Here is a 27,746-nt window from a genome sequence, read left to right as displayed (position 1 = left end):
CGAGTTCTATTGTCTAGACATGCAGAATCACAGGATTGAGTCAAATGGGGGTGAACAGAGGAAAGTGCAGGAAATATATTTGCATTGAGGTCCTTCACTCCCCTAAAGCAGGGCAGGGGGTAAGAGATATTGGAGGAACCGAGTTTAGGGCTGCGGAGTCAGGGGATGGTGTTCTTGGGACATATTAACCATGACCTGGGCTCTGTTCATCCTCACCCTCCTCACCCAGGACACAGGTAAGATTTCATGGAAGGGGCTACAGGGACATCTGGGAGGATCCTTTGTCTCTTGTCAGACTCACTAATGCAAAGTACTTTCCTGAGACTGTTTTTTTTTCTTTTCCTTCCAGGGTCCTGGGCCCAGTCTTCCCTCATTCAGCCTCTCTCTGTGTTCGAGGCTCTGGGACGGTCACCATCTCTGTGATGGAAGCAACAATGACATTGGCTATTACTCAACTGGTGTCTCCTGGTACCAACAGCACCCAGGCACAGTCCCCAAACTCTTGATTTAAGGTACAACTTCCCGGCCCTCAAACATCCCTGATCACTTCTCTGGCTCCAAGTCTGGCAACACAGCGACCCTGACCATCTCTGGGCCAAAGGCTGAAGAAGAGGCTGAGTATCACTGTTGCTCACTTGTAAAAGGTGCTAATGCTTTCCACAGTGGTTCAAAATATAGGTAAGTGAGATTAAAAACCCATTTTTTTATGTAGGAGTACTGCTATTTACTCAGCCACTGATTAGCTGATTGAATTAATTGTGCATGAACTCCACCTTACATTTTTTAAAAATTTTTTAGAATTTTATTTATTGAATCACCGTGAGAGCAGCTACAAAGCTTTTGGATGATGATTTCCACGTTACTTTCCTCTACTTTGATCACATTCAATATTTTGACACCAGACCCATCATTATTATTTGAGATTTTACCCCAACACTCAGATCTGCTGAAAAGGCAACAGTAGACAATTTGTTTTCTATTGCTGGTTAAGAATAACATATGATGTCGCTTGGCTGCAGTAGTGGCTGCGCGATTTTGAAATTCCAAAATTTTAGCACTTAAATCTGGAGGAATTTCTGCCAAAACCTGCTGGGTTCTGAGATTTGTTTCTGAGTCTCTGGGATCAGGGCCATTAAGCAGCTTGATCAGGAGCCAGAAAGGCCATTCATAAGCGATGACTTGGGATCATGTTAGGGTGGGGAGGACAGGACTGGCTCCATCCCCATCCCGTGAGGCACAAAATGTCTCATCACTGCGGGCCCGAAGCTGACTGTCCAATGGCCTCTGGAGGATGATGGCCACCGAGCCGCCAGGGGGAGGCAGGCGGAGAGACAACACCCTTTCACCCCTGGGGTGGCCCAGCGACAGTAACCTACTGCGTGGTCCGGATGCATTTCTTCCAAAAGCCGCTGGGTTTTGAGATTTGTTTCTGAGTCTCTGGGATCATGGCTGTTAATCAGCTTGATCAGGAGCCAGAGAGGCCGTTCATGGGCGATGACTTGGGGTCTCGTTGGGGTGGGGAGGACAGGACTGGCTTCACCCCCACCCCATGAGGCGTGTCTCGTCACTGCTGGCCCAAACCTGACTATCCAGTGGCCTCAGGAGAATGGCGGCCAATGGGCCATCGGGGGAACAGACCAAGGCACGACACCTATTCCCACCTGGGTTGGCCCAGCACCGGTAACCTAATGCAGGGACCGGACTCATTTCTGCCAAAAGCTGCTGGGTTTCGAGATTTGTTTCTGAGTCTCTGGGATCATGACCATCAAGTAGTTCAATCAGGAGCCAGAGAGGCCATGCCTCCAATTATATAGTTGAGCCAGAGGTGGTTTGTGGGTGTGTTTCTCACATACCTAACTTTTGGCCATTTACTTTCTTGGTAAACTTTGCCCCAACATTTTGGGGTCTGGCCAAAGGCACAGCAGCAATTTTGGGGTATTTGGAAGTCTGAAGGTGCTATCAGGCTGCTGATGCACTCACCTCACAGTTACAGATTGACCTGCTGGTGGCACCATACCTCCGTAAAAACCCATTTTGAACTCCCTAAATCTCCTTCATTTTTGAATTCAGTTTTTATTTATTTTTCTATTTTAATGTAGGTAGTTACTAACAAATTTTAAGTATAACAGATAACTTTTCATCATCTTTCCATATATGTAAAGGTACAGGTAAAAGGTAAAGGCCCTCCCGTTGATCATCGATTTGCTCAAGCGGACCCAGTAACATCTCCATTGGAGACTTTGTTGTTACTGTGTTTGGCATATCGAATATGTCACAGGGAGTTTGCCAGGCTCTGCCGTGCGGGCGAGATACTCTCAGTAGCTTGCCGGGCTCTCCAAGAGGGGCGGAGTACATATACAAATATATATTTGTCTTGAGATCACTCCTGGCCTGTGTATGATGTTCCATGGTGCTTTTGGTGAGCTTTTGGGACTATGTATTGTTAGGGATCAAACCTGCATGTCTCCTAGTCTTTTGATTTCTCTTCACACACCTCTCTATTCATCTGTATTAATATTTTCCACATTTGATATTTTCTCTATGTTATTAATTCCCCCTTTATTAATAATATATAATTATAGAATAAAATTAAATGATTTGAGATAATTTGTGTAAGTGAACCTAAACCTAAAGGTCTTTGAATAGTATTCACATTTCATAACTTTTATATCTTTAGGCAGATCTGTGATTTTACTATATTCACATGATTGTGCATTCTTTAACATTATTACTCACATGGGTCCAGCCCTAAACTCATTTGTGTCCACCATCTCTCTCTTCAGGGCCCTGGGGTCTTGATTAAGCTTTCTTTAGAGTTTCGGTTTGGGGTCACGTATCATTATCTCCTGTGCTAAATATAAAGTGACATGTGATTTTTCTCTTAATATGCCTCTTGGTACCAACTGAGATGAGGATCCAAAACCCTTGTTTGCCATGTCGGTTCTTGGCTTTCAGAAATTCCTGATAACTTCTCTGGGCCCAAGGCTAGCTGTCTGGCCTCCCTAACCAAGTCTGGATTACAGCCTAAGTGCAAAGTTGACTATTTCCGACTCATAAATGATCAGCCACACTCGTCACAGTGATAAGTTCTTAAGGAGGTTGATTTACTCCTTGTTCCTTTTTTGCTCTGAAGGTGCTTCCCCCATCCTGTACAGTGGGGGTTTCATACCATGGTCTTGAGTGTAGGATAACCTTGGTTGGCTGTTCCTCCCTGGCCACTGGGAGCTTGTGTTTATTGATTGCACTCCCAACCTGTCAATTACCTTTGTCTCCTGATCAGACGCTGACTTATAAATATTGTCTTTCTCTTCTCCTTATGTCCATTGCATGGTTAGCTATTTCAGACCATTGTTTTTGTATGGCTACAGGAAGACAGTTAAAAAGACAAACCTGTGGCTTGGGAGTTGATTGACTCCAGATAATATTACCTCCTGGACATAGGCTCTCTCGACTTAAGCCTCAGTTGCCCTTACTTCCCAGATCCCCAAAAGCAGGGTCCCGACGAGGGACTGGATGGACTCAGGGCAAGCGGTGAGCTAGCTACCCTTGCATTGAAATGGGCCTGGCCAAAGAGCCATAATGCTTAATTATAAGTTAAGAGCTTGGTCATGTACAAATTCTGACATTATCCCAAAAGTAATAACAAAAATTTGGACGCTGCTAGGGTTAGAAATGGATTAATATGGCCTAAGCACTGTAGTCTGAGTCTGCGGTTAGATGTCCCCAAGAGAGTCACCCTATAAGCCTAAAAGTGTCTATTACTTTGTCCATACAGAATGATAAATATTAGGAAGTAGAATTAAAGATGTTAATCAAGTTTCTGGTCTAAGGAGGGAAGAAACGCACCTTAAGAGTTGTTTTGCCCTTGTGGGCTGCATGTGGTTGGGAAGACTAGAAAAACATTGCACTTCCCATAGGGGGGCATGGTTGGGGAGGCATGGTGAGAGAAGAGAAAAGGAGTTGCTGCAGGGGCATAAGGGGAGACACAGAGTTAGAGGAGATGGTTACAGAGGGACAAGAGGATTGAAGGAGTTATAGTTCAAAAGACAGAAGGAGTTAGAGAGAGGAGAGAATGAGAGGAAAAGAGTGAGAGAGTCATGTCCTGAGGGGGTGAGCATAGTAGAGCAAGTTAGAGAGAGGGTTGGAGAGAGTTGGGAGAGACGAGAGATTGAATAAACGGCAACTAACCGCCAACAACCAGCTTGGCCCTCGTTCCTCCTTCATCCACCCAAGGCAACGGTCATCTTGGATGGGTAAAATAATTAATAAATATAAGTTAAGAGCTTGGTCATGTACAAATTCTGACAAGCTCCTCTTTTAATTTGTTCCACAAAACTGACAGTTTATTTTTATTTTTTTATCATTTTCATTGAAATACTGGAATTTACAATACTCTTAATCACACTTTTCATGTATACATCTTTCAAATACCACATCCAATCAGAGAGCCCACCTCTCTTTAACCAGTGTCCCAAGGACCTCATCAGTTCCCATATATAGACAAAAATTTTCAGTTCTGTTGAATTTGACCATTTCTTGTTCCCTTACTCTGTTTCCCTTTTATCCCACGGATGAGAGGTATTTTTTAATTTATTGTGAAAAAGAAGAAAATAAAAATAAACTCAAAAATTATTGTGGAATTGGTAAAACCTATATAATATAGATGAATAGAGCTAATCTCCTGAAATTGCACAAAATTGTAAATCAATAAAAAGTGAAAAAAAAATTATTATTTTTTTTTGAATCACCATGAGATAGTTGCTGGAGCGATAGCACAGCGGGTAGGGCGTTTGCCTTGCACGCAGCCAACATGGCCGACCCGAGTTCGATTCCTCCGCCCCTCTCGGAGAGCCCAGCAAGCTACCGAGAGTATTGGATATGCCAGACACAGTAACAACAAAGTCTCCAATGGAGACGTTACTGGGCCCGCTCGAGCAAATCGACGATCAACGGGAGGGCCTTTACCTTTACCTTTACCTATACTTTAAAAAATTATCGTTATGAGTCATTTTGTGTTGATACATTTAAAATTTACATGAAATTGATATATCTTGCAAATGTAAATTTTAGTAATAGGGAAGAAAATTAAGAAAATTTTGGTTTGGTTTTTGAGCCACACCCAGTTGAGCTCAGGGCTTACTCCTGGCTCTGTGCTCAGGAATCACTCCTAGTGGGCTCAAGTGTCACTAAATGTGACACAGGGCATCCAACTCAAGTTTACCACTTGAGTCCTACCTATTGCTTCAGCCCAAATTATGGTGTCTTAAGGAGAAACTCTGAATAGGTTTATAGAAGCATAAATTGTATTTTATCTTAAACAAGGGGAATACTGGTTTTATATTAAAATATTACATTATAGATACTACATATGTAAGGTAAAGGTAAAGGCCCTCCCGTTGATCGTCGATTTGCTCGAGCGGGCCCAGTAACGTCTCCATTGGAGACTTTGTTGTTACTGTGACTGGCATATCGAATACTCTCAGTAGCTTGCCGGGCTCTCTGAGAGGGGCGGAGGAATCGAACTCGGGTCGGCCATGTTGGCCGCTTGTAAGGCGAATGCCCTACCACTGTGCTGTATCTGCAATAATAAGTAAAAACTCCAATCCAGGAAAGAATGGAGGGATATAGAACAAAAGCTCAGTGAAGTGAGCACACCACCATAAGTACTCCAGTTTGATTACCGTTTAGACTTGAAGAATGAAGCAAAGCTCCAGGAAAAGATAGAAAAGCTTCCTGGCACCTGGCATTGAGTAAGGCATTCATTCTTGGTGTTAATGGTTACGCTCTACTAATTAATAACATTTTGTTCATTCCTAATTGATAAGACATTTTATATATTTTCAATAATGAGTTAACATTTTATATATACTGAATTTTCTATGTGTGATCAGATGTTTTTATTTATTTATTTTTACATCTATAGAGATATTTTAATCTTATTAACATAGATACTTACAACAGAAATTTCAAAGAAATAATTGCAGGTACATTTAAGTGTCTGAGGTGAGAGGAAATGTAGATTTTAGGCAAATGAACAGTCTGTGAAAGGCACTGAGGTAGAGACCAGAAGTCCAATTAAAGTAACACAACAGATCCCAGTATCATGGGGTAATGGTCTGCTATGGCAGCAAGAAGGTTTGGGGGTAGAGGTGTTGTGTTACATCGCACAAGAAGGTTCATAGCTCTCTTGTGTTGTCACCAATAGACAGACAGAAGATGCTGCTGGAAACTAATATTCATTACCTACTTGTTACAACAAATGGTAAATCAAGATCATGTGAGTAGTAGTGCTGTTGCTCTAATTAACACACCTCTGTATTTCACATTTATGTTAAGTTGATGAATTCTGAGATTTCTGGACTCCACTCCTACTTGAAAGGAAAACTCAGGTCAGGAGAACTCCATCAAACTAAAATTTCTAGATGTTGGAATTTTGTTTAGTGCCTTAATATAGACATATTTGACTTGGATGACCTGTTTTATGTTTTATATAGTATCCTGGTTAATAACATAGCATGGGCCATTGGGAAAATCTGGTGAGCAAGTGAGTATCTGAGAGATCTAAGGAGTCCGTTACCCGGCCATGATCCAGAGACTCACAAATAAATCTTGGAAGAGAGCTTCAGCTGCAGAGATGCCTCCAGACCCCATACCAGGCTGAGTCTCATTGGGGGCACCATGGAGGGTGGGGAGTGAGCCCCACGACCTGCTCCAACAGAGCCCTGGCAGCCGAAAATGTCCAGAACCCAATCGTTGTTACTCACAGCTGATCTCCACAGACTCAGGACCAGCCCCATCCATGAAAATGAACCTGCTGAAAAGCTCAGGTAGTGGGTTTTGTGACTGAAATCACCAGACTCTGACAGAGTTGGGAGTAGGCGACCTCCCGACATCTCCCTCTTCTTTCAGGAGCCTGGTAGTCATGCCCATGAAATGGCTCTGACACCATATAAACTCACTAATGGCCATGAACCAGAGACTCACAAATAAGTCTTGGAAGAGAGACACAAGCTTCAGAGATCCTCCGGACACCAAAGTCACCATCCAGTTAAAGACTTAACTCCAGCTGAATCATTCTATTTTAAATTTTAAAAATCCTGGAGCAATATCTCTACACCACTAGCATACCACAATTGATTGGGTGTAAAGTAGAAGGCAATCCATCTCGATCACAAAAGAAGACTAGTACACAAGGCTCCACCTGTAACAACATGCTAGTAATCTATTATACAAGGCCTTAACCTCTCCAGGGTGAGCTACAACAGTCTTCATACACTTTCCTCTAAGGAAACTTTTGGGGATTATTTTTACCAGATTATTTATAACAAGCAACCAAAATAAATTATTTAGCATCTGCCTTTGGAGCAGGCTTGGGTGGTAGTGGGAAAATTAAAAAATAATGGTGGTGGGAAAGTCTAATGGTGGTGATATTGGTGTTGGAATATTGAATGTAATAATTATTGTGAACAACTTTATAAAAATAAAATTAAAAAAGAAGATAAAGAGTTCATTACCTGGAAGAATTTCTCATGTCATTTTATAGGTGGGAACTGGGAGTCTCTGAGCTATTTACAAGTGGAAGAGGAAATTATTTTCTGGGATATAAATTGTTAATAGAGGTCCCTTCAAGCCATTGAGAAGATATTTTATTGCTAGCTACAACTACTGATAGAAATGGGGAGTCATTATTGTACAAGCCAATACTAGGCAATTTAAGCTACTGCATACTATTTAGTGATGATCTTCTGACCAGGTTGTGTTGATTTTTCTTTTTAAGAGAGCTAGATACATATCTAATAAGATCAGTAGAAATATTTATAAATGGTTCACTTGGGGCTTAGGCATGTTCTTCTGGGCTGCTCTGCAAGGTCGGGTCTTATCTGCTCCAGTGCCTATTACCATGCTCCATGGTGCTGTAAGCAGCTTTGCATTCAGGCCTTTTCCTTCTCTGGGGCAGGGGAGGAATAAGAGCTGGGAGAGAGCCAGACTCAGGATTGTGGTAGCAGCAAGCAGCAGTCTGGGCAGCTCCATCATGACCTGGGCTCTTCTTCTCAGCCTCCTTAGTCAGAGCCTGGGGTGAGACTCAGGGAAGGAGTCTGGGCACATCTGGGCTCATCCTTTCCCCTCTCTTCAGGCTCATCTGGGCCCAGCTTGAGTTTATCAGGATTTTTTACCTCTCTCTGTTCAAGGACCTGAGTTGCTCTGAACTTCCGTCAGTGTCTGGGAATCAGGGACAGTCAATCATTTCCTGTACCAGAACCAGCAATGATATTGGGAGACACAATGCTATCTCCTAGTACCAGCAGCACAAGAGCACAGCACCCCAAATTCTGATTCATGGTGTCAAAAATGGGCCACCATGGATCCCTGATCTCTTCTCTGGGTCCAAGTCTGGCAACATAGTGTCCCCTGACCATCTCTGTGTTCAAGCCTGAGGATGAGGCTGAGTATCACTGTTGCTCAGTTGTAAAAGATGGTTGTTTGCATAGTGGTTCATGCTTATAGGGAAGTGAAACAAAAATCTGCTTCTGAATTCCCTCAATATCCTTCCCTCTAAAATAAAGTTTTAATCTTTCTTAAGTATTTTGAAATAAATATGCACAAATAAATTTTAAAGTTTTTTGGGGTGTGGGGGCAGAGCGCTAGTACAGTGGGTAGGGCATGTGCCTTGCACGCAGCCTACCCAGGTACAGTCCCTGGCATCCCTTATGGTCTCCCAAGCACTGCAGGAGCAATTCCTGAGTGCAAGTCCAAAAGTAACCCCTGAGCATCACTGGCTCTGATCCCCCCAAAATAATAAAGATTTTTATGTTTTTGTTTTATTTTTTTTTGTTTTGGGACAGTTATAGATCCAATTACATTACTTCATAAAGTATTTGTCCTTCAAAAGAAACAACTCATGCATCAGTAATCCTTCCCCACTTGCCATCTTCTCAACATCTAACTACAAAAATGTTTTCATTCTGCACAGTGATTTGAGTTTTCTTATTACTTCACAGGAATACTATCATAAGTGATGTGGTGCAGTATGTTGGATTTGTGTTAGTTGTTAAAATATTTTGTTTTATTGTTTTTGCTACATCTGGGCATGCTCAGGCTTACTCCTAGCTTTGAATTCAGGTATCATTCCTGATGGTGCTCGAGGGAGAATATGCAGTGTCAGGGATCAAACCTGTGTCAGCCACATGCAAGATAAATGCCTTAGCCACTATACTATCTCTCCAGCTCCAATCACAATATTTTCAAGGTTGAACATCTTGAAGGATATATCAGTATTTCTTGTCTACTTATAGATAAATAATATAGCTTCTAATGAATAGAGTCTATTTTATTATCCATCTAATGCCTGATTATATAATCAATTTTAATGCTTCACTCAGAACCCCAAAATAAAGTGATCTTTTGCAATTTAGAGCAAGAATATCTTAGGTTCATATCACTAACCATGAGAAAATTAAACATAGTTTCTGTCACAATTGAAAGCAAACAAAAAGTTTCTCCTTAATTTCTTTGGTATTCCTGAGAAAGAATTCATGATAATCATACCCAGAAGGCAAGCAGGGCACTTTTTCCAAAATGAAAGTAGACACTCTCTAGGAAAGAAGATGGATGTTTAAGGGAGGACTAGTCATGTTAGTACTCTGCATCTCATTTAATATGGTCTGATTTTCTTGACCCTTGTACCAACTCTCTCATTAATCTTAGAAGTGGGTGAAATTTTTCTAGGAATTGTGTGAATCATGTCTTCACCATCTTAATACTCACGATTCCTCCTGTTTGCCCATCAAGGGAGAAAAAAAAAACTACTTTATTGGGATTGAAGTGATAATGCAGAGGGTAAGGAGTTTGCTTTGTGTGCAGTCGACCAGGGTTCAATCCTTGGCTCCCAAATGGTCCCCCAAACATCTCAAAATGTAATTCCTGAATAAATGAAGAGCCAGAAATAACCCCTGAAGATCTCCAGAAGTGGCCCTAAGACCAAAAACAAACTTAAAAAAACCCCACACTATTGATGCATTACTAATTTCTTTGTTATTATTGTTTAATAGATTGAGGGGGCCTGTTCTAGGTGAGAGTTAGACCTCATATGCTTTCACTGGAAGATTCATGATTAAAACGAGTTTTCTATGAGCACAATAAAGAGGAACTTATAAACCACAGGATGAGTCAAGGTGAAATAAAAACTTTCACCTTTTATTAGTCTGTGGTTCCTTAACCTTTTTCCTGTGGGGTTAGAAAAAGCCTTTCTCTTCCAACTTCTCTACCTTCACTCAAGCATAAGTGCTACATATCTGTCCTATCTATTTTCAGGAAATCTCCTTTTCATTTTATTTTGGCAAGAACCAATCAATACTGATTAGTTGTTTACCAAAGCCATTTCTTTCTAGAAAATCCTACCTCATCTACATCTCTATGTGGATCATGAAAATTCTGCCTCAGTTGTAAGGAGAGGTAGTCTCAGGGTACTAAGGAGGAACTCTAACAATGAAAGGCACGTGTCTCTTATGGCAGACAAACCCTGTTAAGACAATTGCCATCATACTTTCAATTGCACTTTCATCTTCCAAATGTGTTAACTGCTTTTCATGGATATAATCTCTTTTAATATTATTGGAAGTTAGTGGATCCTCTCACAATTTCATTATCAGATTCTATATTTTCCCAGGGATTTGTTTTTACATCTAACCTTTCCTTATTGGGTGAGGGTCTCCTTGAGAAAACTTACCTGTGACATGGCTGTGCTGAAATAATCGTTCTGAGGTGATGATATGTGCCATCTGATATGCAAATGGCACATTAGTTCTGTAGGAACATGGGAAAGAGTAAACCAAGAAGAATTTATGAAGGTTCTAGAGACTTTTTACTGAGCTGGGGAGGGCAGGAGGACAAAGGAGCTAAGTAGTTATTTCATGCTATCACTTATTTGCTTTCTCCAGTGATTTGTTATTATTTGAGGCAAGCAAGGGCCAGTGAGGGAGGGCCTGATGAGGAGAAGGGATTTGTGTGGTTTATCTTGGTCTGTTGAAGCCCTAATAGGAGTTTCTTCTGAGACTGTCCTAAGTGGGATGTGAGGAGTAAGGAGAACATTGGGTTTCAGTAAGAGTAACATTGGTAAGAGAACATTGGGTTTCAGTGGTCTGTATTCAGTGAGGAGACAAATAATTAGATCTCCACCTTTTCATCCTGGGATGTCCTTCTTCCAGTTTCGCCTTCCAACACAGCTAAGTGTGTTGGTGCCTGGATTCCTCTGGCAAGAAGTATCTTTTCTTTCACAGCAAAAGCATCTAAGTCTATGCCTTACTTGGAACTCAAAATGAGTCAGTGTGCAATGTTTTAAAAATAAATGTCAAAGATTTTAATCCTCAAATTTACTTTCTATTCTGTCCTCCTGCAGGTCCTTGCATGCACAGACAGTCAACAGACTCAATTGTAGACCAAATCTTAAGTTACTAAAAAGGATGGTGACATTTGATGGAGGCACTCACCCAAGGAGCACTTAAGAGGGAGTCAAGTTAACATTTCGACGTTTTTTTCCTCATGAAAGGAACTGATGGATTTGTATTCTTTCATGCTCTACTCATTTGTCTTGTGGATAGTAAGTTTTCAGCCTTCTCTGCAGCCAGAATCATGTATTGCAGGAAGTTTTGAGGTGGGAAACTTTAGGCCCTCCTACCCTTCCCTCCTCTGAGCCCTAGGTTGACTAGATAGATAGAGGAGAAAGTAAAAGGGGATGCCACGTGTGGCATTTATTATGAAGCTTAAGAGAATATTGCATTGAAACATATTTCTATCTGTAGGTTTTCCTGTTGGAGCTATAGCACAGCGGTAGGCATTTGTTTTGCGCGCAGCAGGCTAGGCTGAGCCCGGTTCAATTCTTCCACCCCGCCTTGGAGAACCCGGCAAGCTACCGAGAGTATCTAGCCTGCACGGCAAAGCCTGGCAAGCTCCCCGTGACGTTTTCAATATACCAAACACAGTAACAACAAATCTCACAATGGAGACATTACTGGGCCTGCTCGAGCAAATGAATGAACAATGGGAGGACAGTGCTACAGTGCTACAGGTTTTCCTGTCATATCCAAATGTGTATTTTATTTTCTAATATTTCTGATTGCATTCTGGATCATATTTTCCTCTACCCCCTTTTCTGAATTACATTAGAAAAAATAAGTGGATTAGCTTTTCTACCTGACACCTTCCCTTGATTCATTCAACAGACATTATTGAGGGGGTGAAACTATTGAGGCATATTTCTGAGTCTTTAGAAAGAATATATGTACAAAGATTTAGAAGTCCAATAATTCTGACTGCTCCAAGTCTTGGTGAACCCTCTGGATAAACCAGGCATGAAAGGGCAAGGAATATGGCTCAAATGGCTGGAGCACATGATTTACGTCTTGGAGCCCTGATTTCAGTTCTCGAACATCCTCAGGTATACCCTACCCTAAAAAAGACATGGAAAAAAAAAAGACATGGAGAAATTCTAAGGAATGAGAGTGGCTTTCCCCAATTGGTAATTATTGTCCACAGTCCATTTGTTTCTAATGATGTTTGCACTAGTTTAGACCCAGAGAACACAAGGAGTCATACTTTTTTGACACTTCATGTCTCAGAGTTGCAGAGACATAGAAAGGGAACTCTAAATGGGGATAGCCAAATGCCTTTCATTTCTAACTGGATTAAATTTTATTTTAGGATTTTTAATTCAGAGACATTGGAGATGAGGGAAAAAGAGAAAACTAAAATGTCAAAGTAAGCTGTGCTGCTAATAGGCATCCTCCAAGTTATCCAAACACATTTTTAAGACAACCTCAGAACTAATCTAAGTGGGACTGAACCACAAATCAATCTGGAACTAAAAGAGGAAAATATAGAAATTTTTGTTGATGGTAGAACCCTTTCTGTGTTGATTACTAAGAAGGCCCTGCTCCTATTTGAATGATTCTGTTCTAATCGTTTGTCTGTTTATTAGTCAAAAGTTTACTTTGAAACTTCAGAATTGTAATATTGGTAGCAAATGGCAATCTGTCTATCTTTTTAAGGAAAGTGCCTACTCATCTCCTAATTTTTTGATGAGGTTGTTTTGTTGTATAGTTATATGATTGGTTTATATATCTTGGTTATTTACCCTTTGTAAGATGAATGGTGAGTAAATAATTTCTCCTAGGGTATGGGTGTCTTTTATTTCAATCATAATTTCTTTTGTGGTGCAGAAGCTTCTTAATTTGATGTTCTTCCATTTGTTTATTTTCCTATGTTTTGCCTTATGAGTGGTATTGAGTCATTGTAGATACTTCTAAAATTCAATGTCAAGAAGAATTCTGACTATATTTTCCTCAATATAATTTGAACCTCACACAGCATTCTCTCTTCCACTTTGTCTGTATTTTTTTCATCTTCCTACAAGGTCACATATGATATAACTGAGACTTAGTAATTAAACACACTCATTATGGGAACACAAATTAACTCAAGCCATAGGTATCTGGAGTACTTCTGGATATGTTTCTTCATTGTTTTTTAGTTCCATAAAGATCTGCCACTATATTTTCTGTGACTATCATGTCTCATATTTGTTTATATTTATTTTATGATTCAGTATCTGTTCTTATTTAGTGATCATTTCTTGTGAAATGATAATAGAATGCATTTACTATGTCTTTTTGCATGAAGTTTCCTAGAAATGTCAGGTCAATTTGGAATATGGTAGTACCGAAATTTTCCATTGCCATTTCAGGAGTTCATTAACAGTGACATTAATAGTAATATTAATAGTGTTCTAAATCATGCTACTTTAGTTAAAAATATTTACTTTTTTTACATTTTTTCTGTATAACTGTGCTATCACTGCTTTTATAATGAAGTGGTCTTGAAGTATATTTTTAAGTTTGTCTGGTTCTAACTTCAGTTCTGTTAGTTTTCACTTAATAATTCTTGAAATGGTCTTGTTAGGTGTTAGTACATTTAGGAGTGTTTATTTTTTGATGATTTGACCCCTAACATTGCTAGACATATATTCCTTTTGGCCTGTAAGTTTCCAATTTGGTGGATTAGATTTCTATATTATATCCAGTAAATATTCTTTTTATTCATGTTTTAATGAATCAAAAATTTTGATTGATGCTTTTTGAAGTCTATTTCAGAGGTATTTCTACACGGCTACATTTTAAACAGGTATTTTGTAGAAATCGTCGATTTGGCCTTTTTCTCCTTTGTGTTTAGTTTGTCCGTTCAATAACCTGGATAAAAAGGAAAAGGAATTAGGACGGTACTAGAGAGAAAAGGGACTATTAGAAATCTGGAAGGAAGGAGGCGACTAACAGGAGAAAAAAAGGTGTTGCCAGCTCAACACCATTGTCTCAATGAATTTTGTTATGTCTTATGCAGCCATTTGGGGGCAGTGAGGGCTTAATTTCAGGTTCGATCATTGCAACCATTGACTATAAATTGCATGAAAAAGTCCCAAGAGCTGCTAAATGTTTCCTAGCAGGAAGTAAGGATATACTCCTGATGTGTTTTACTGTGTCTTAGGATACTGACAGAAAAACAGGAGGATCATGGTTGTTCAATGCTAATTCAGAGGCCAGTATTTCCTTAATGAGCTGCCTAAAATACAACATTGTAGTCATCCAAACAATGGTACCCAGGTTACAGTTATCATAAGCAGCAATCAAAGGGTGAGTGGTGTTCTGAGTGTATTCAGCTTCCATAAAACCTGACAATGATGACAGCATGTAAGTTGCCATTTAAGTCATTTGGGGGGCCTAGGTTTTTATTTTGATTTCCCCCTTCCTTCCTTTCTTTACAGTTGTTGTGAGGGTGGTGGTTATATGATGTAGGTTCATAGAAGTACTAACTCTGCTACTTTCACAGTTAGGTGTGATTCTCACTGGCGATGCACAAGAGCTTACAGTGCTCTCCAACTCTACACTAGTGCCCCCCACAGCTGCACACTTTTGCTTAGATGATCACACACATAACTGACTCAGGTATAGTAGGAAACTGCTTGTAACTCTGGGGATCCAGACACAGGGCTGCCAATTGGAAACAGCTTCAGAGTCATGCTCAGTGCATGTGGTGGCACCAAGATTGAACTTGCAAATTTACTCCTGTAATATATCATCACATAACACAGTTTTAATGGGAATAATCATAAAATCTACAAATAAAAATCATTTTATAAGGTTTTAGAGAGAACTAAATGGAAGGCATAATTTTATATTTATTATATTTATTCTGTGTCTTCAGTATCCAGGATCTTGGAGGGAAAATTTGTTGCATATATAATTTATTTAGAGTTATATTATATTATAAAGTTATATATTATACTTATATTACATAACTTTGAATGAAGCAACATATAAGAAAAATCTAAGAACATTGAAAACACTCACCCTGGCCTCGAAAATGTATAGAGGGAAAAACAGAATGAGGTTTAGGTAATATTGCATATTAAGAATTATCACACAGTGTACTCAGAATATATATTAAAAAGCCTATGCAGACTCTCTTCTTTCCCACAGTGACTTCTTACTTTCTCTCATTACTAACTTCTTGTATTACTTACCATAAGATATGTTGTATAGCATACCAAATAGGATACATGAAGATCAATCCAAATCTGCCAAATTCAAGGCAAATGTTCTACCCACTCTACTAATTCTCAGGGCCCTAAAGAAAGGAAATAGTTTTTTTTGGGGGGGGGAATAGAGATAGTACGGCAAGAAAGCACTTGTATACAGCCAACCTGAGTTGAATCCCTGCCATTCCCTACGGTCTTCTTTGCCCAACAGGAGTGATTCATGAGCGCAGAGCCAGAGATAGCCTGACATCAACAAGCAATGGGACAGAATGGTCATTTATTGAGTACAATATCCCATTCTGACACAGGTAGGTCCCTGTTTAGCAGGTATACTAAGAAAAACTGGCAGGAACATTAAGAGCAAAGGCTGGAATATTTACATAGCTGTATCCACAGGGTGAAAATCAGTAAGAACGCTTTAACATATAAGATTATGGCATCATTATGTATTGGCATGGTAATGTATTATGTCTTACCTGGGCTCATATTTGCCGTTTTTATCATTTAAACTAAGATAAACATGTTTTACCCAGGGAACTATATATACCTTGGAGATTTTGATAGGTGAACAAATTCTTCAGATATTGATTCGTCTGATTGTTTGGGAATCAAACCCTTCTCTTCTAGAAAAATTCACACCTGGTCTACAGTCTTTCTGGGATCATGGAATCTTGTTTCTGACAGCTTTGAGTACAGATTGTCTAAGGATACTGAATAGGAGGCACAGAGATGAAAACCAGGTGTCACTTGTGAGCAATAGAAGCAGGTACAAGAAAATTCCTAGTGATAAGTCTTGTCACAATCCAGAACATCATCCCCTTCTACAGATAGAACACAGATATTCCCTTTGTACTTTTTTCTACTGCATGGTTTTCTTCCTGCTTTAGTCTAAGTCGTCCTTTGATGTCTCTTCTTTTGATAAGTTTGGAAAACAGTATATTCTCTCCCCGTCCTGTTATTGGATCCAATAACCCTATAGTTTTGTTTTTTCTTTTTCAATTTAAACAAATAACCTTTCCCCAGCCTTGAAATGACACCTTCCTGTGACAAGACAGTCCTGGGAAAATAAAATTGATGTCAAGTGATGCTTTTGGTCTGAGTGAAGATGGAGTAAAGAAAAGAAGGATAGATAAAAAGTATCTTGGGGGCTGGAGGGATAGTACAATGGATAGGGCGTTTGCCCTGCACACAGCTGACCCAGGTGCGATCCCTGGCATTCCATATGGTTCCCCCAGCACTGCCAGGAGTGATTCCTGAGTGCAGAGCCAGGAATACCCCTGAGCATTGTCGGGTGTGACCCCTCAAAAAACAAAACAAAACAAAACAAAATAAAAAGCATCTCAGGACAGTTACTGAGTTAGGAGTATCAGGAAAAGGGGAGCAATGTTACATGCTTTCTTTGATAACTTGATGTTAGCGATCTTAGTCCAGCAAGAGATAGAGTGGGCCATGTCAAGGGGGTTGGAGAAGTGGGAGGAGTTTGTGAGGTTTACTCTGATCTGTTGATGTTCTAATGGGAACTTCTGAGACTCACCTAATGAGGAGACATTGCAAGGAAAGGCATGTCTCTTATCCGTTTTTAAATGTTTCCAATCTTTGTCTCTGAAACTATTAGTAAATGACACAAGGATGACTGATATACTGAGAAAAAGAACTCAAGAAACCAGCTTTTACTGAAGATGATCAGGTAAAGTATAAAGGATTATGAGAGATTCTATTCATTCAAGTAGCCTTGTCTCACTGAAGAGATCAGTGGTTGGTCATAGATAACCATCCTGGAAACCCATTCTTTGTTGTTCTTACACATCTAGGTGTGCTAGTCTCAAATTTCCATGTTAAGAACCATAATAATCTTCTCTTTCACAGCTGGAAGAACAAGTATATTTAATAATGACCCATTTGTGGGACTCAAAATGCTTCACTGAAATAACTGAGAAAAGAGCATGATAAAGGGTTCAATTCTCCTAATTTACTCCCTTTTACATTTGGCCCCATCTAGTTCCTAACTACAGAACTGTTGACTGACAATAGTTCATAAAAGGAAATATTTCCTAGCCTGATTAAAACTCCTCATCTCCTAATCATTTAGATCAAAGAAGCAAACCTCGCTGCCTTCCCAGGAAAATATAATTGTAATGTCCCTAAATAAGAAAGGTTCTTCTTTTGTGGGATATCACTCCTGCTCTGCTCTTTGTATTCAGAGATGGAAGTACAATTGCACAAACTACCTGGAGTATGTGACCTTATAGTTGGCCCTCTGTAGCGATCCCAGTTTGGGCTACTTTATTTAGAATTTCAATTATTTTATTTTTTTCTTAATTACTCCTGAGTAAGTAATTTACTTAATTACTATCATGTTAGATGTGTATTCCTTTGGGAGTATGAGTTTTCTGATAATTTTAACCCTATCTATCTATCTATCTATCTATCTATCTGGCTGGAGCAATAGCACAGCAGGTAGGGTGTTTGCCTTGCATGCGACCGACCTGGGTTCGATTCCTCCGTCCCTCTCGGAGTGCCCAGCAAGCTACCGAGAGTATCCTGCCTGCATCGCAGAGCCTGGCAAGCTCCTCGTGGCATATTTTATATGTCAAAAACAGTAACAACAAGTCTCATAATGGAGACGTTACTGGTGCCCGCTTGAGCAAATAGATGAACAATGGGAGGACAGTGATCTAACTAACTAACTAAGTATATAAGAGTATGTATATTCTATGCTGGTGACTTTCTGATTTGGTATATTACATTTTTATATTATATCATTGTAGCTTCTTTTGATTAATATTTTATGTCATACTTTTGGTCCATTTCAAAAATATTTTCTGTATGCTTATACTTAAAGTGGAAATTTTGTAGAAATCATTGGGTTCGTCTGTTCTTTCAATTAAGTTCATTTTTCTTTTTACAAATATGAGAACAAAGGACAGAGGCTAGGAGGATAGTAGAAAACAATGAAGCATTTTAAAACATACGGAGAAACTGAGAGGGACAGAGGATTTCCAGCTCAATATACTTTCCCACTGGTTTTGGTAATGCAAAATGTGGCCTCCAAGGTGAAGACAAGATCAGGATTCCAGGAAAATCATTGCTGTGGTTTACCTGGAACTGTATGAACTACCAAGAGCCGCCTCTCTTTCACCACTACCAGAAAGAGCTATGGGTTTATGGGTTTTTGATGGGCTTTCTTGAGTTCTGAAGTATGGACTGGAAAACAGGAAGTTCACTGTTTTTGATGTTACTCTAGAAGCAGGAGTTTCTTTCATGAGTCTTCTATGATCCACATTTCAGTTACTAAAAGCCATTCTTTGTGTGTTCTCGGGATTTACTGCAGTATTTGGGTTGGAAAATCATGTTCGCACCTCATTTTAGCTTTAATGGAATTTGATGCTAAATACATTAGTTAAATTGACATTTTGGTGGATTTTTGGGATTATTTTTTTAAATTATATTTTACCCTTCTTTACTTCTTTGTTGCTGTTGTTGTGGTTGTGTGAAACATAGGGTTGCAGACACATGGATTGTGTTGTTTTCACATTTACTCATGATGCTCACTGAGGCCACGTTAGAGATGAGTGATCACACACTCACAGCTTGGAGGATTATGCTCAGGGCATATGGTGGCACCAGGAATCAAACTTGCAACTTTACTACTGCAAGACAGGTATTTTTATCAGTGATGTAGACCACAGACCGAAAACTCAACTTTAGACATGTATATATTAGAAAACATGAGAATTGGAAGATAGTTTTTATAAACTTTTGAATGAGATTAAAAAGGGGTACAATTTTATATCAGTCTTCAGTATATGGGATGGAAGGAAAGGGTTTATATTTATATAGCATTTATTTATAGAGATTTGTGTGTCATATACCCATGAATTCACTGATCTGAAGGAAGCCTCAGAACATCAAGCAATTCATATGTGTCCTAATGTATGTATAAAAATGAATAATATATATAGAGAGAGAATAGTATGGGATGACGTCTTGGATAATGTAAATTTATAAGAAATATCACAATGTATACATGAAAAGCAACATAATTTACACACCCTTATCATTATCTCGGCTTCACACTACTCTTTCCATTTAATGCATACTATAGGATATAAAATTTACTGTCATGACTATAGTTGAACCAGGGGCTGGAGCAATAGCACAGCAGATAGGGCATTTGCCTTGCATGTGACTGACCCAGTTTCGATACATCCATCCCTCTCAGAGAGTCTAGCAAGCTACTGAGAGTATCCCGCCCGCACGGCAGAGCCTGGCAAGCTCCCCGTGGTGTATTTGATATGCTAAAAACAGTAACAACAAGTCTCACAATGGAGACGTTACTGGTGCTCATTCGAGCAAATCTATGAGCAACTGATGACAGTGCTACAGTGCAGTGCTATAGTTGAACCAGAGTTAAAGAGAAGAAAATTATAAGTTGAAAATGCAATTGGGGAGAGATGAAGGGACCCCAACTCAGAACTAGGATTATCACTTCATGTTTATTAGTACAGTTTCCCACTGTCTGAGAATCTCTGTGTTGGGTGGGTGAGTAAGCTAAGAGTGATCAAGCTGCCTCAGAAATTCCCCAGAGCAGATACTTCAGCACAAACAAATATGATTTGGGGCAGTGAGCAGAGAATATCTAGAAGGAAGAGTCCCTACCAGCAACCAAAAGCCTAGAGCAGAATCTTAAACCAATGGTAAAATAAAATTACCTACAGAAAGAGAACCTGCGATAAGGGCAGGTTTCCAGCAGAGGACTTTCAAGACTAGCTGAATCCTGAGATATCACAGAGACAGATTTACTTTACAACAGAGACCTGGAAGACAAAGAGGTCCTGGACATGAGGGGTTTTAGCACATTCATTGTCCTCTGCAACTCAGGTTAAAATAATTCTTAATTCTGAGAAAAGTATTATCAGGAAAAATTATTTTCTCATAGATCTGTTGTCAAGAAATCCTGAGACATCTGGAGTCCAAGGCCAGGTCAGAGAGGGGTGAGCAGAAGCAGGTGCAGGAAGCAGCTTTGCATGCAGGCACCTCCCTTCTCTGGGGCAGGGGAGGGATAAGAGCTGGGAGAGAGCCAGGCCCAGGGTTGGGGTGTCAGCAGGCAGCACTCTGGGCATCTCTATCATGACCTGGGCTCTTCTCCTCCTCAGCCTCCTCAGTCAGGGAGCAGGTGAGGTTTAGGAAAGGGACCTGGGCACCTCAAGGCTTACCCTTTGTCTTCCCTCCTTAGGTTCATCTAGAATCAATCTGAACTCACCAGTGTTTCATTTTCTCTTTCTTCAGGGACCTGGGCCCAGTATATCCTGAATCAGCTTTCCTCTCTGTCAGGGACTCAGGGACAGACAGTCACCATCTCCTGTACAGGAACCAGTGATTTCGTTTCATTTCATTTCATCATCCTGTTATTCGTCGATTGCCTCGAGCAGGCCCCAGTAATGTCTCTTTCATCCTAGCCCTGAGATTGTATTCAAGGCTCTTTAGGAGAATGAGACCCATCATTGTTACTGGTATTTGGCGTATTTGGTACGCCACGGGGTGTTTGCCAGACTCTGCCCTGTGGGCAGGCTACATTCGATAGCCTGCAAGTTTGACCAAAGTAGGAATGAGATAATAAGATGTTATAAAAAGATGTCCTGATAAGATGTCAGGTTCCGGGAGCTGGATTTTATAGTCTCTGGGTCTTGGCCGTTGATGGGATTATACGGCACCAGGGGGCCAGGTGGTGGGTGTGACCACCGCCTACTGGAATTTGGAGGATCTGGGTGGAAGATGCTCGACTCCAATTCGAGTAGGCTTGGAGATCTCAGCCCTGGAACCCACGTGGCTTTGTCCCTCTGCCAGTACCTTCGTGTGCAGAGAGTGGTCTCAGCATGGTGGTGGCTGGTCCTGGAAGTCTTCGGTTGCTGGAGCCCTGGTCGGGGCGGGGAGGAAAGCTCAACCCGCTCCCCTCCAAGGGGATCGGAACCAGTGATGACGTTGGGATATCTAATGATGTCTCCTGGTACCAGCAGCACCAGAGCACAGCCCTCAAAATACTGATTTATTATGTCAAAAATAGGCCTTCAGGGATATCTGATCGCTTCTCTGACTACAAGTCTGGCAACACAGCAACACTGACTATCTCTGGACTCAAGCCTGAGGACGAGGCTGATTACTATTGTTGCTCACTCAGGAGAGATGGCACGTGCACAGTGGTTTGTGATCATAGGGAAGTGAGACGAAAACCTTCTCTGAGTTTTCCCATGCTCTTTTCCTTCTTTTCTTTTTTATGTAGGAGTATTGTTATTTATTCAGCCATTGATTAGGCTGTTTGAATTGGGCGTGAACTCCACCTTACTTTATTTTTCACAATTTTATTTATTGAATAACTGTGAGAGCAGTTACACAGCTTTTGGGTTTAAGTCTCAGTGATACAATGAAATGCCTATCCCTTCACCGGTGCCATTTTCCACCACCAAAAACCCCAGTATACCCCCATCCCTAACCCCCCTTCCCCTACCTGTGGGGCAGATGATTTCCACATTACTCTCTCTCTACTTTGATTACATTCAATATTTTGATACCAGACCCACCATTATTATTTGGGATTTTACTCCAACATTCAGATCTGTCTAAAAGGCAACAGTAGACAATTTGTTTTCTATTGCTGGTTATGAATAACATATGATGTCGCAAGGCCGCAGTAGTGGCCGTGCGATTTTTTTTTTTTTGCTTTTTGGGTCACACCCAGTGATGCTCAGGGGTTATTCCTGGCTCTGCACTCAGGAATTACTCCTGGCTGTACTTGGAGGACCATATGGGATGCCAGGGATCGAACCCAGGTTGGCCACGTGCAAGGCAAATGCCCTACCGCTGTGCTATCGCTCCTGGCTGTGCGATTTTGGAATTCCAAAATTTTAACAATTAAATCTGGAGGGATTTTTGCCAAAACCTGCTGAGTTCCAAGATTTGTTTCTGAGTCTCTGGGATCATGGCTGTTAAGCAGCTTGATCAGGAGACAGAGAGGTTGTTCCTGCGCTGCAACTCAGGATCTCATTGGGGTAGGGAGGAAAGGTCCAGCTCCACCCCCATCCCATGAAGCCCCTGTGTGTCTGTCACTGAGGGCCCAAAACTGACTGTACAATGGCCTCTGGAAGATGGTGGCCACTGAGCCACCAAGGGGGAGCAGGCAGATGGACAACACCTTTTCCCCCCTGGGGTGGTCTGGTGCTGGTTTTCCATTGCGGGGACCGGATGCATCTCTGCCAAAAGCTGCTGGGTTTCGAGATTTGTCCCTGAATCTCTGGTATCATGGTCGTTAAGCAGTTCCTTTAGGAACCAGACAGGCCTTGCCTCCAATTATATAGCTGAGCAGGAGGTGATTTGTGGGTGTGTTTCCCACAAACCTAACTTTTGGCTGTTTACTTTCTTGGTAAATTTTGTCCCAAGTTTGGGTCTGGCAAAGGCACAGCAGCAATTTTGAGGTATCTGGAAGTTTGAAGGTGCCATCAGACTGCTGATGCACTCATTTCACAGATACAGATTGACCTGCTGATGGCACCATACCCCCATCTTTTCCTTCTGAACTTCGATTTTTGTTTGTTTTTATATTTATTTTGAAATTAAATGATTACAAACATGATTTTTAATTTTTTAAAAATTATAACACATTCCAAATTCTTTTGTATTTCATGTATTTTCCGCTCTTTATATTTCTTTCTAATTCTCTCTGAATTTGTATGGTATGCAGGCATGCGCAAATATACAGTCATAAACTGTTAGAGATAATTTGTATATTAACCTATAGATTTGAAAGTGTTTTGATAGAACTGGCATCCCAGGATTTAAGTGTTTTAAGACATGTGTTCTTGTAGTCTCACCTTGATACATCCATTAATATTTTTATTCCAGAAGATATTTCTCTTCTTAAAGAAACATCCTTTATTACCATCAGTTCTTTCCAATATTTCTCCTCCTCAACTCTACATAAAAAAATTACAGTCCATATCAACACATTTGCCTTATTTGGATTTCATATATTCCTGTTAGGGCTTCATATAGAGTATTAGTTGTTTATTTTTTCTTATGATCTCAATATTTTCTTGTTCACACATCCTGAAACCTGCATAAATCCCTTTTTACAGATTAATAATGATTCATTTTATGATGATAATTCATTTGTCACTTGATAAATCAATCACTGAATAAAATTAAGCACAATTTCTAGTGTTTTCATTCAGAAGACACAAGCAAATAGACGCTTTGAGATGTTGACTAGGACTATCCAGAAGCAAACAGAGAGTTTGAAATGTGAACTCTACTAAGTGCTGTGGGATTCTGAGATCCAGAAACTTCAGGATCTGTAGAACTGGGATGAGTCTGCAGAGAACCTTAGTGAAATCATGAAGTTAGGCCAAAACCAGTCAGCATGGCTGCAGCAGTGTCAAGTGGTGCGACCACATAAGCTTCGGTAGGGGGGAACATGGCCTGCCTCCATCTTCAGGGCGCCCCGAATTTTAACCATGGGATATCAGTCTGTCTATGAATTTCAACTGCCTGACTTGCATTTCCTCAGAGGTTTAGGTTGTGAATCTGAAGAGCGACGCTGGTGGGTGAGTCAACATGACAGAGATTGTTGCTGTATCCTTATATTTAAAATGGGAACTTCCATTGCAGCACTCTTTACAATAGCCAGAATCTGGAAAAAAACCTGAGTGCCCAAGAACAGATGACTGGTTAAAGAAACTTTGGTACAACTACACAATGGAGTACTATGTAGCTGTTAGAAAAGATGAAGTCATGAATTTTACATACAAATGGTACCACATGGAAAGTATCATGCTAAGCAAAATGAGTCAGAGAGGGATAGACACAAAAAGATCGCATTCATCTGGGGCACATAAAGTAACAAAATAGGAGATTAACACCCAAGAATAGCCGAGATCAGTACCAGGAGGATTACTCCATGGCTTAGAGGCCAGCTGGACACTCTAGGGGAAAGGGCAGCTCAGATAGAGAAGGAAGCACCAAATAACGGGTGTTTGGAGGATCCTCCCAGGAGGGGAGATACATGTTGAAAGTAGACTATGGACTGAACATGATTGCCACTCAATGCCTCTTTTGCAGACCACAACACTCAAAAGGAGAGAGAACAAAAGGGAATACCCTGCCAGAGAGGCAGGGTGGGATGGGGGGGACGGGTGTGGGAGGAATACTGGGATCAATAGTGGTGGAAAATGGGCACTGGTGGATGGATGGGTACTTGATCATTATATAATCGAAACCCAACCACAAAAATTTGCAAATATACAACTGTACCTCATGGTATTTCACTAATAAAAATTTTTAAAAATGGGAACTTCATTGTAATAAAACTTTTAAAAATAAATAAAATTAAAAAGGAGACCACAAATATGGGCACTTTGTAGAAATCATCTGTTTTTATTTTCTTTTAATTTATTTTGTCCTTTTGGATTCTGAGGACCAGGGAAAATGGTTAGGAAAGTACTAGAAAGAATCGAGACGGTTTTCAATTCTTTCTTTTCCCTCCAAGTCTCTACGTTTTCCAACAGGAGAAAAGAGAGGAATTGGAGGAGAGAATGTTTAGCTCCTTTGTGCTTTTTCCAATTGTGGTTTGTATCAGTTTTTAGTATGTGGTCGCCAGGTGGTGGTAAAGAGCTGGGTCTGGGAAATTCATTGCTGTGGTTTATCCTTAATTGTATGTATTATGTACCTACAGCTGCCTATCTTTCACTCTTCCTAGAAGAAATATGTGTGAATACACTAGTTTTGGTGACTATTCTTGAATCCAGAGACACAAAATGGGAAACAGGAAGTTCATGACTTTTGATGTTCCTGAAAATTCAGGAGTTTCCCTCCTGATCCACATTTTATGATCCACATTTTGAGTTACTCTGAGTCCTCTTAGTGTTCTCAGGGCTCTTGGCTGCGTAGGATGGAGAAATGTTGGTCTGAGCTTTCATCAACTGGAATGAAATCTGATGCTGAATGTATTATTTAACTTGACATTAAAGCAGGTATTTTTTTTTTAAAACAATGTATTTGAACTTATAGTTCCCCTTTCCTTCTCTGTTGCTTAAGTGATGGTGGATGTGTTATGTCTGAGGATTGTATAGACACAGAGACTTTGTTGCTTTCACATTTAGTTGTGTTGCCTACTGGAATATACATCAGATTTTAGTGCTCACATACTCAATACTCTGGTCCCCGGGGCAGTATTTTCTGGTTTAGGGGTCGACATATCTCTTGGTACTTTTCATTGTGGGTTACAGCTGTACGTTTTGATGTTCACACCCACCTGGATGTTGTATTGAAAAAAACCCTTATGGTGCTGAGGTGCAGGTAGCAGAGCTTTCAATTTCAAACAGCAGAGCTTCCAGAATCCTGTTCAGGACATGTGGTGGCACGGGCCTTGAAACCTTACTCATGACAGTCAGGTCCTGTAACAGTGAGCTAGTCTACAGACCCTAACTCAGGTTTAGGCCATGGGTATTGGAAAATGTGAAAATTGAAGAAAAAGAAAAAGACAAAATACTAGAAATTGAAGGTGGTTTTTAAAGCTTTTAAAAGGAATAGAGGGTCTATACTTTTATGTTGAACTTAACTATACAGGGTGAAGAGGTGGGTTTATATTAATATGTCGTTTATGTAGAGAGATTTATGTATCACTTGCCTATACAGTCACTGGTTCACTAATCTGAAAAACCCCAGTATATTGAAACTCCCCTGTGGCCTAATTAATGTATTAGTAATACAATGCAAATAATAATAATAATGTAAATGCATAATAATGTAAAATACAATAAGATATTGGTCAATATAAATATGTCACTGTGTACATACTGTGTATATAATTGAGTGTGTACTTCTCTCTGTGTCTCTCACTACTATGTCCTATAATGTCAATAATAGAATATGTAATTTAAAATCTTGAGTCTCTTCTTGAATCAGTGTTGCAAAGTAAAAGTTGACAGGTTTAAAAATAAAAGATAGTATTGCGAGACACATATAGGAGTATCTTCCTCATGCTTTTGTTTATACACAGGAGTCACTCCAGAGCACTATATGTGGTTCTTAGCTCAGTGGTCTGAGTGACCAAGGTACCTAAGGAATTGTATACTGCAGCTGTTTCAGCACAAACAAGTGTGATGGGAGCAAAGAAACGTGTGTACTTAGGAGACCCCACAAGCCATAAATCACCAAGAGCAAGTGTTTAGAGAGATGGGTAACTAAATATTACTAATGTTAGAAAATAATCTGAAGACTGGACTTTAGACAGAGGGCACCTCTAGGGTTAACCCAAGCTTGTGTTTACATGGAGAAAGAGTCACAACACAGCAGAGATGCAAAGAAACAAGAAGTCATGAATGTGAAGGACTCCAGGACATTAATTATTCTCTGTAAATCAGGTATCAAGAAATCTCTATTCTGGGAAAAATAGTGTCAGAAGAATTATTTTTGGTAATATCTTTGATATCAAAAATCCTGAGACATCTGGAGTCCAAGACCAGGTCAGAGAGGGGTGAGCAGAGGCAGGTGCAGGAAGCAGCTTTGCATGCAGGCCCCTCCCTTCTCTGGGGCAGGGGAGGGATAAGAGCTGGGGGAGAGCCAGGCCCAGGGTTGGGGTGTCAGCAGGCAGCACTTTGGGCATCTCCACCATGACCTGGGCTCTTCTCTTCCTCAGCCTCCTCAGTCAGGGAGCAGGTGAGGTTTAGGAAAGGGACCTGGGCACTTCAAGGCTTACCCTTTGTCTTCCCTCCTCAGGTTCATCTAGAATCAGACTGAACTCACCAGTGCTTCATTTTCTCTTTCTTCAGGGACCTGGGCCCAGTATATCCTGAATCAGCTTTCCTCTGTGTCAGGGACTCAGGGACAGACAGTCACCATCTCCTGTACAGGAACCAGCAATGACATTGGGAAATATGACTATGTCTCCTGGTACCAGCAGCAGGACGGCACAGCCCCCAAACAGCTCATTTATTATGTCAACCGTCGGCCATCAGGGATCCCTGATCGCTTCTCTGGCTCCAAGTCTGGCAACACAGCGACCCTGACCATCTCTGGGCTCAAGCCTGAGGACGAGGCTGATTATTACTGTTGCTCGTACAGGAGTGGTGGCACACGCACAGTGGTTCATGCTCATAGGGAAGTGAGATAA

The 27,746-nt window shown here is 40.6% G+C and overlaps 1 gene segment (V, D, J or C); it reads left to right on the top strand.

Moving 5' to 3' along the window:
- The first annotated feature begins 190 nt into the window (after positions 1 to 190).
- On the top strand, positions 191 to 27,746 carry LOC130022871 (immunoglobulin lambda variable 2-23-like). The segment is given in 2 exon segments: positions 191 to 236; positions 27,406 to 27,746. Coding segments are annotated over 2 exon segments (387 nt in total).

The sequence above is a fragment of the Sorex fumeus genome, unplaced genomic scaffold (genome assembly GCF_029834395.1).
Source record: "Sorex fumeus unplaced genomic scaffold, SorFum_2.1 ptg000021l, whole genome shotgun sequence".
Classification (NCBI taxonomy): Eukaryota; Metazoa; Chordata; class Mammalia; order Eulipotyphla; family Soricidae; genus Sorex; species Sorex fumeus.
The sequence above is the reverse complement of the archived record's forward strand: the minus strand, read 5'-3'. Positions and strand labels throughout refer to the sequence as shown.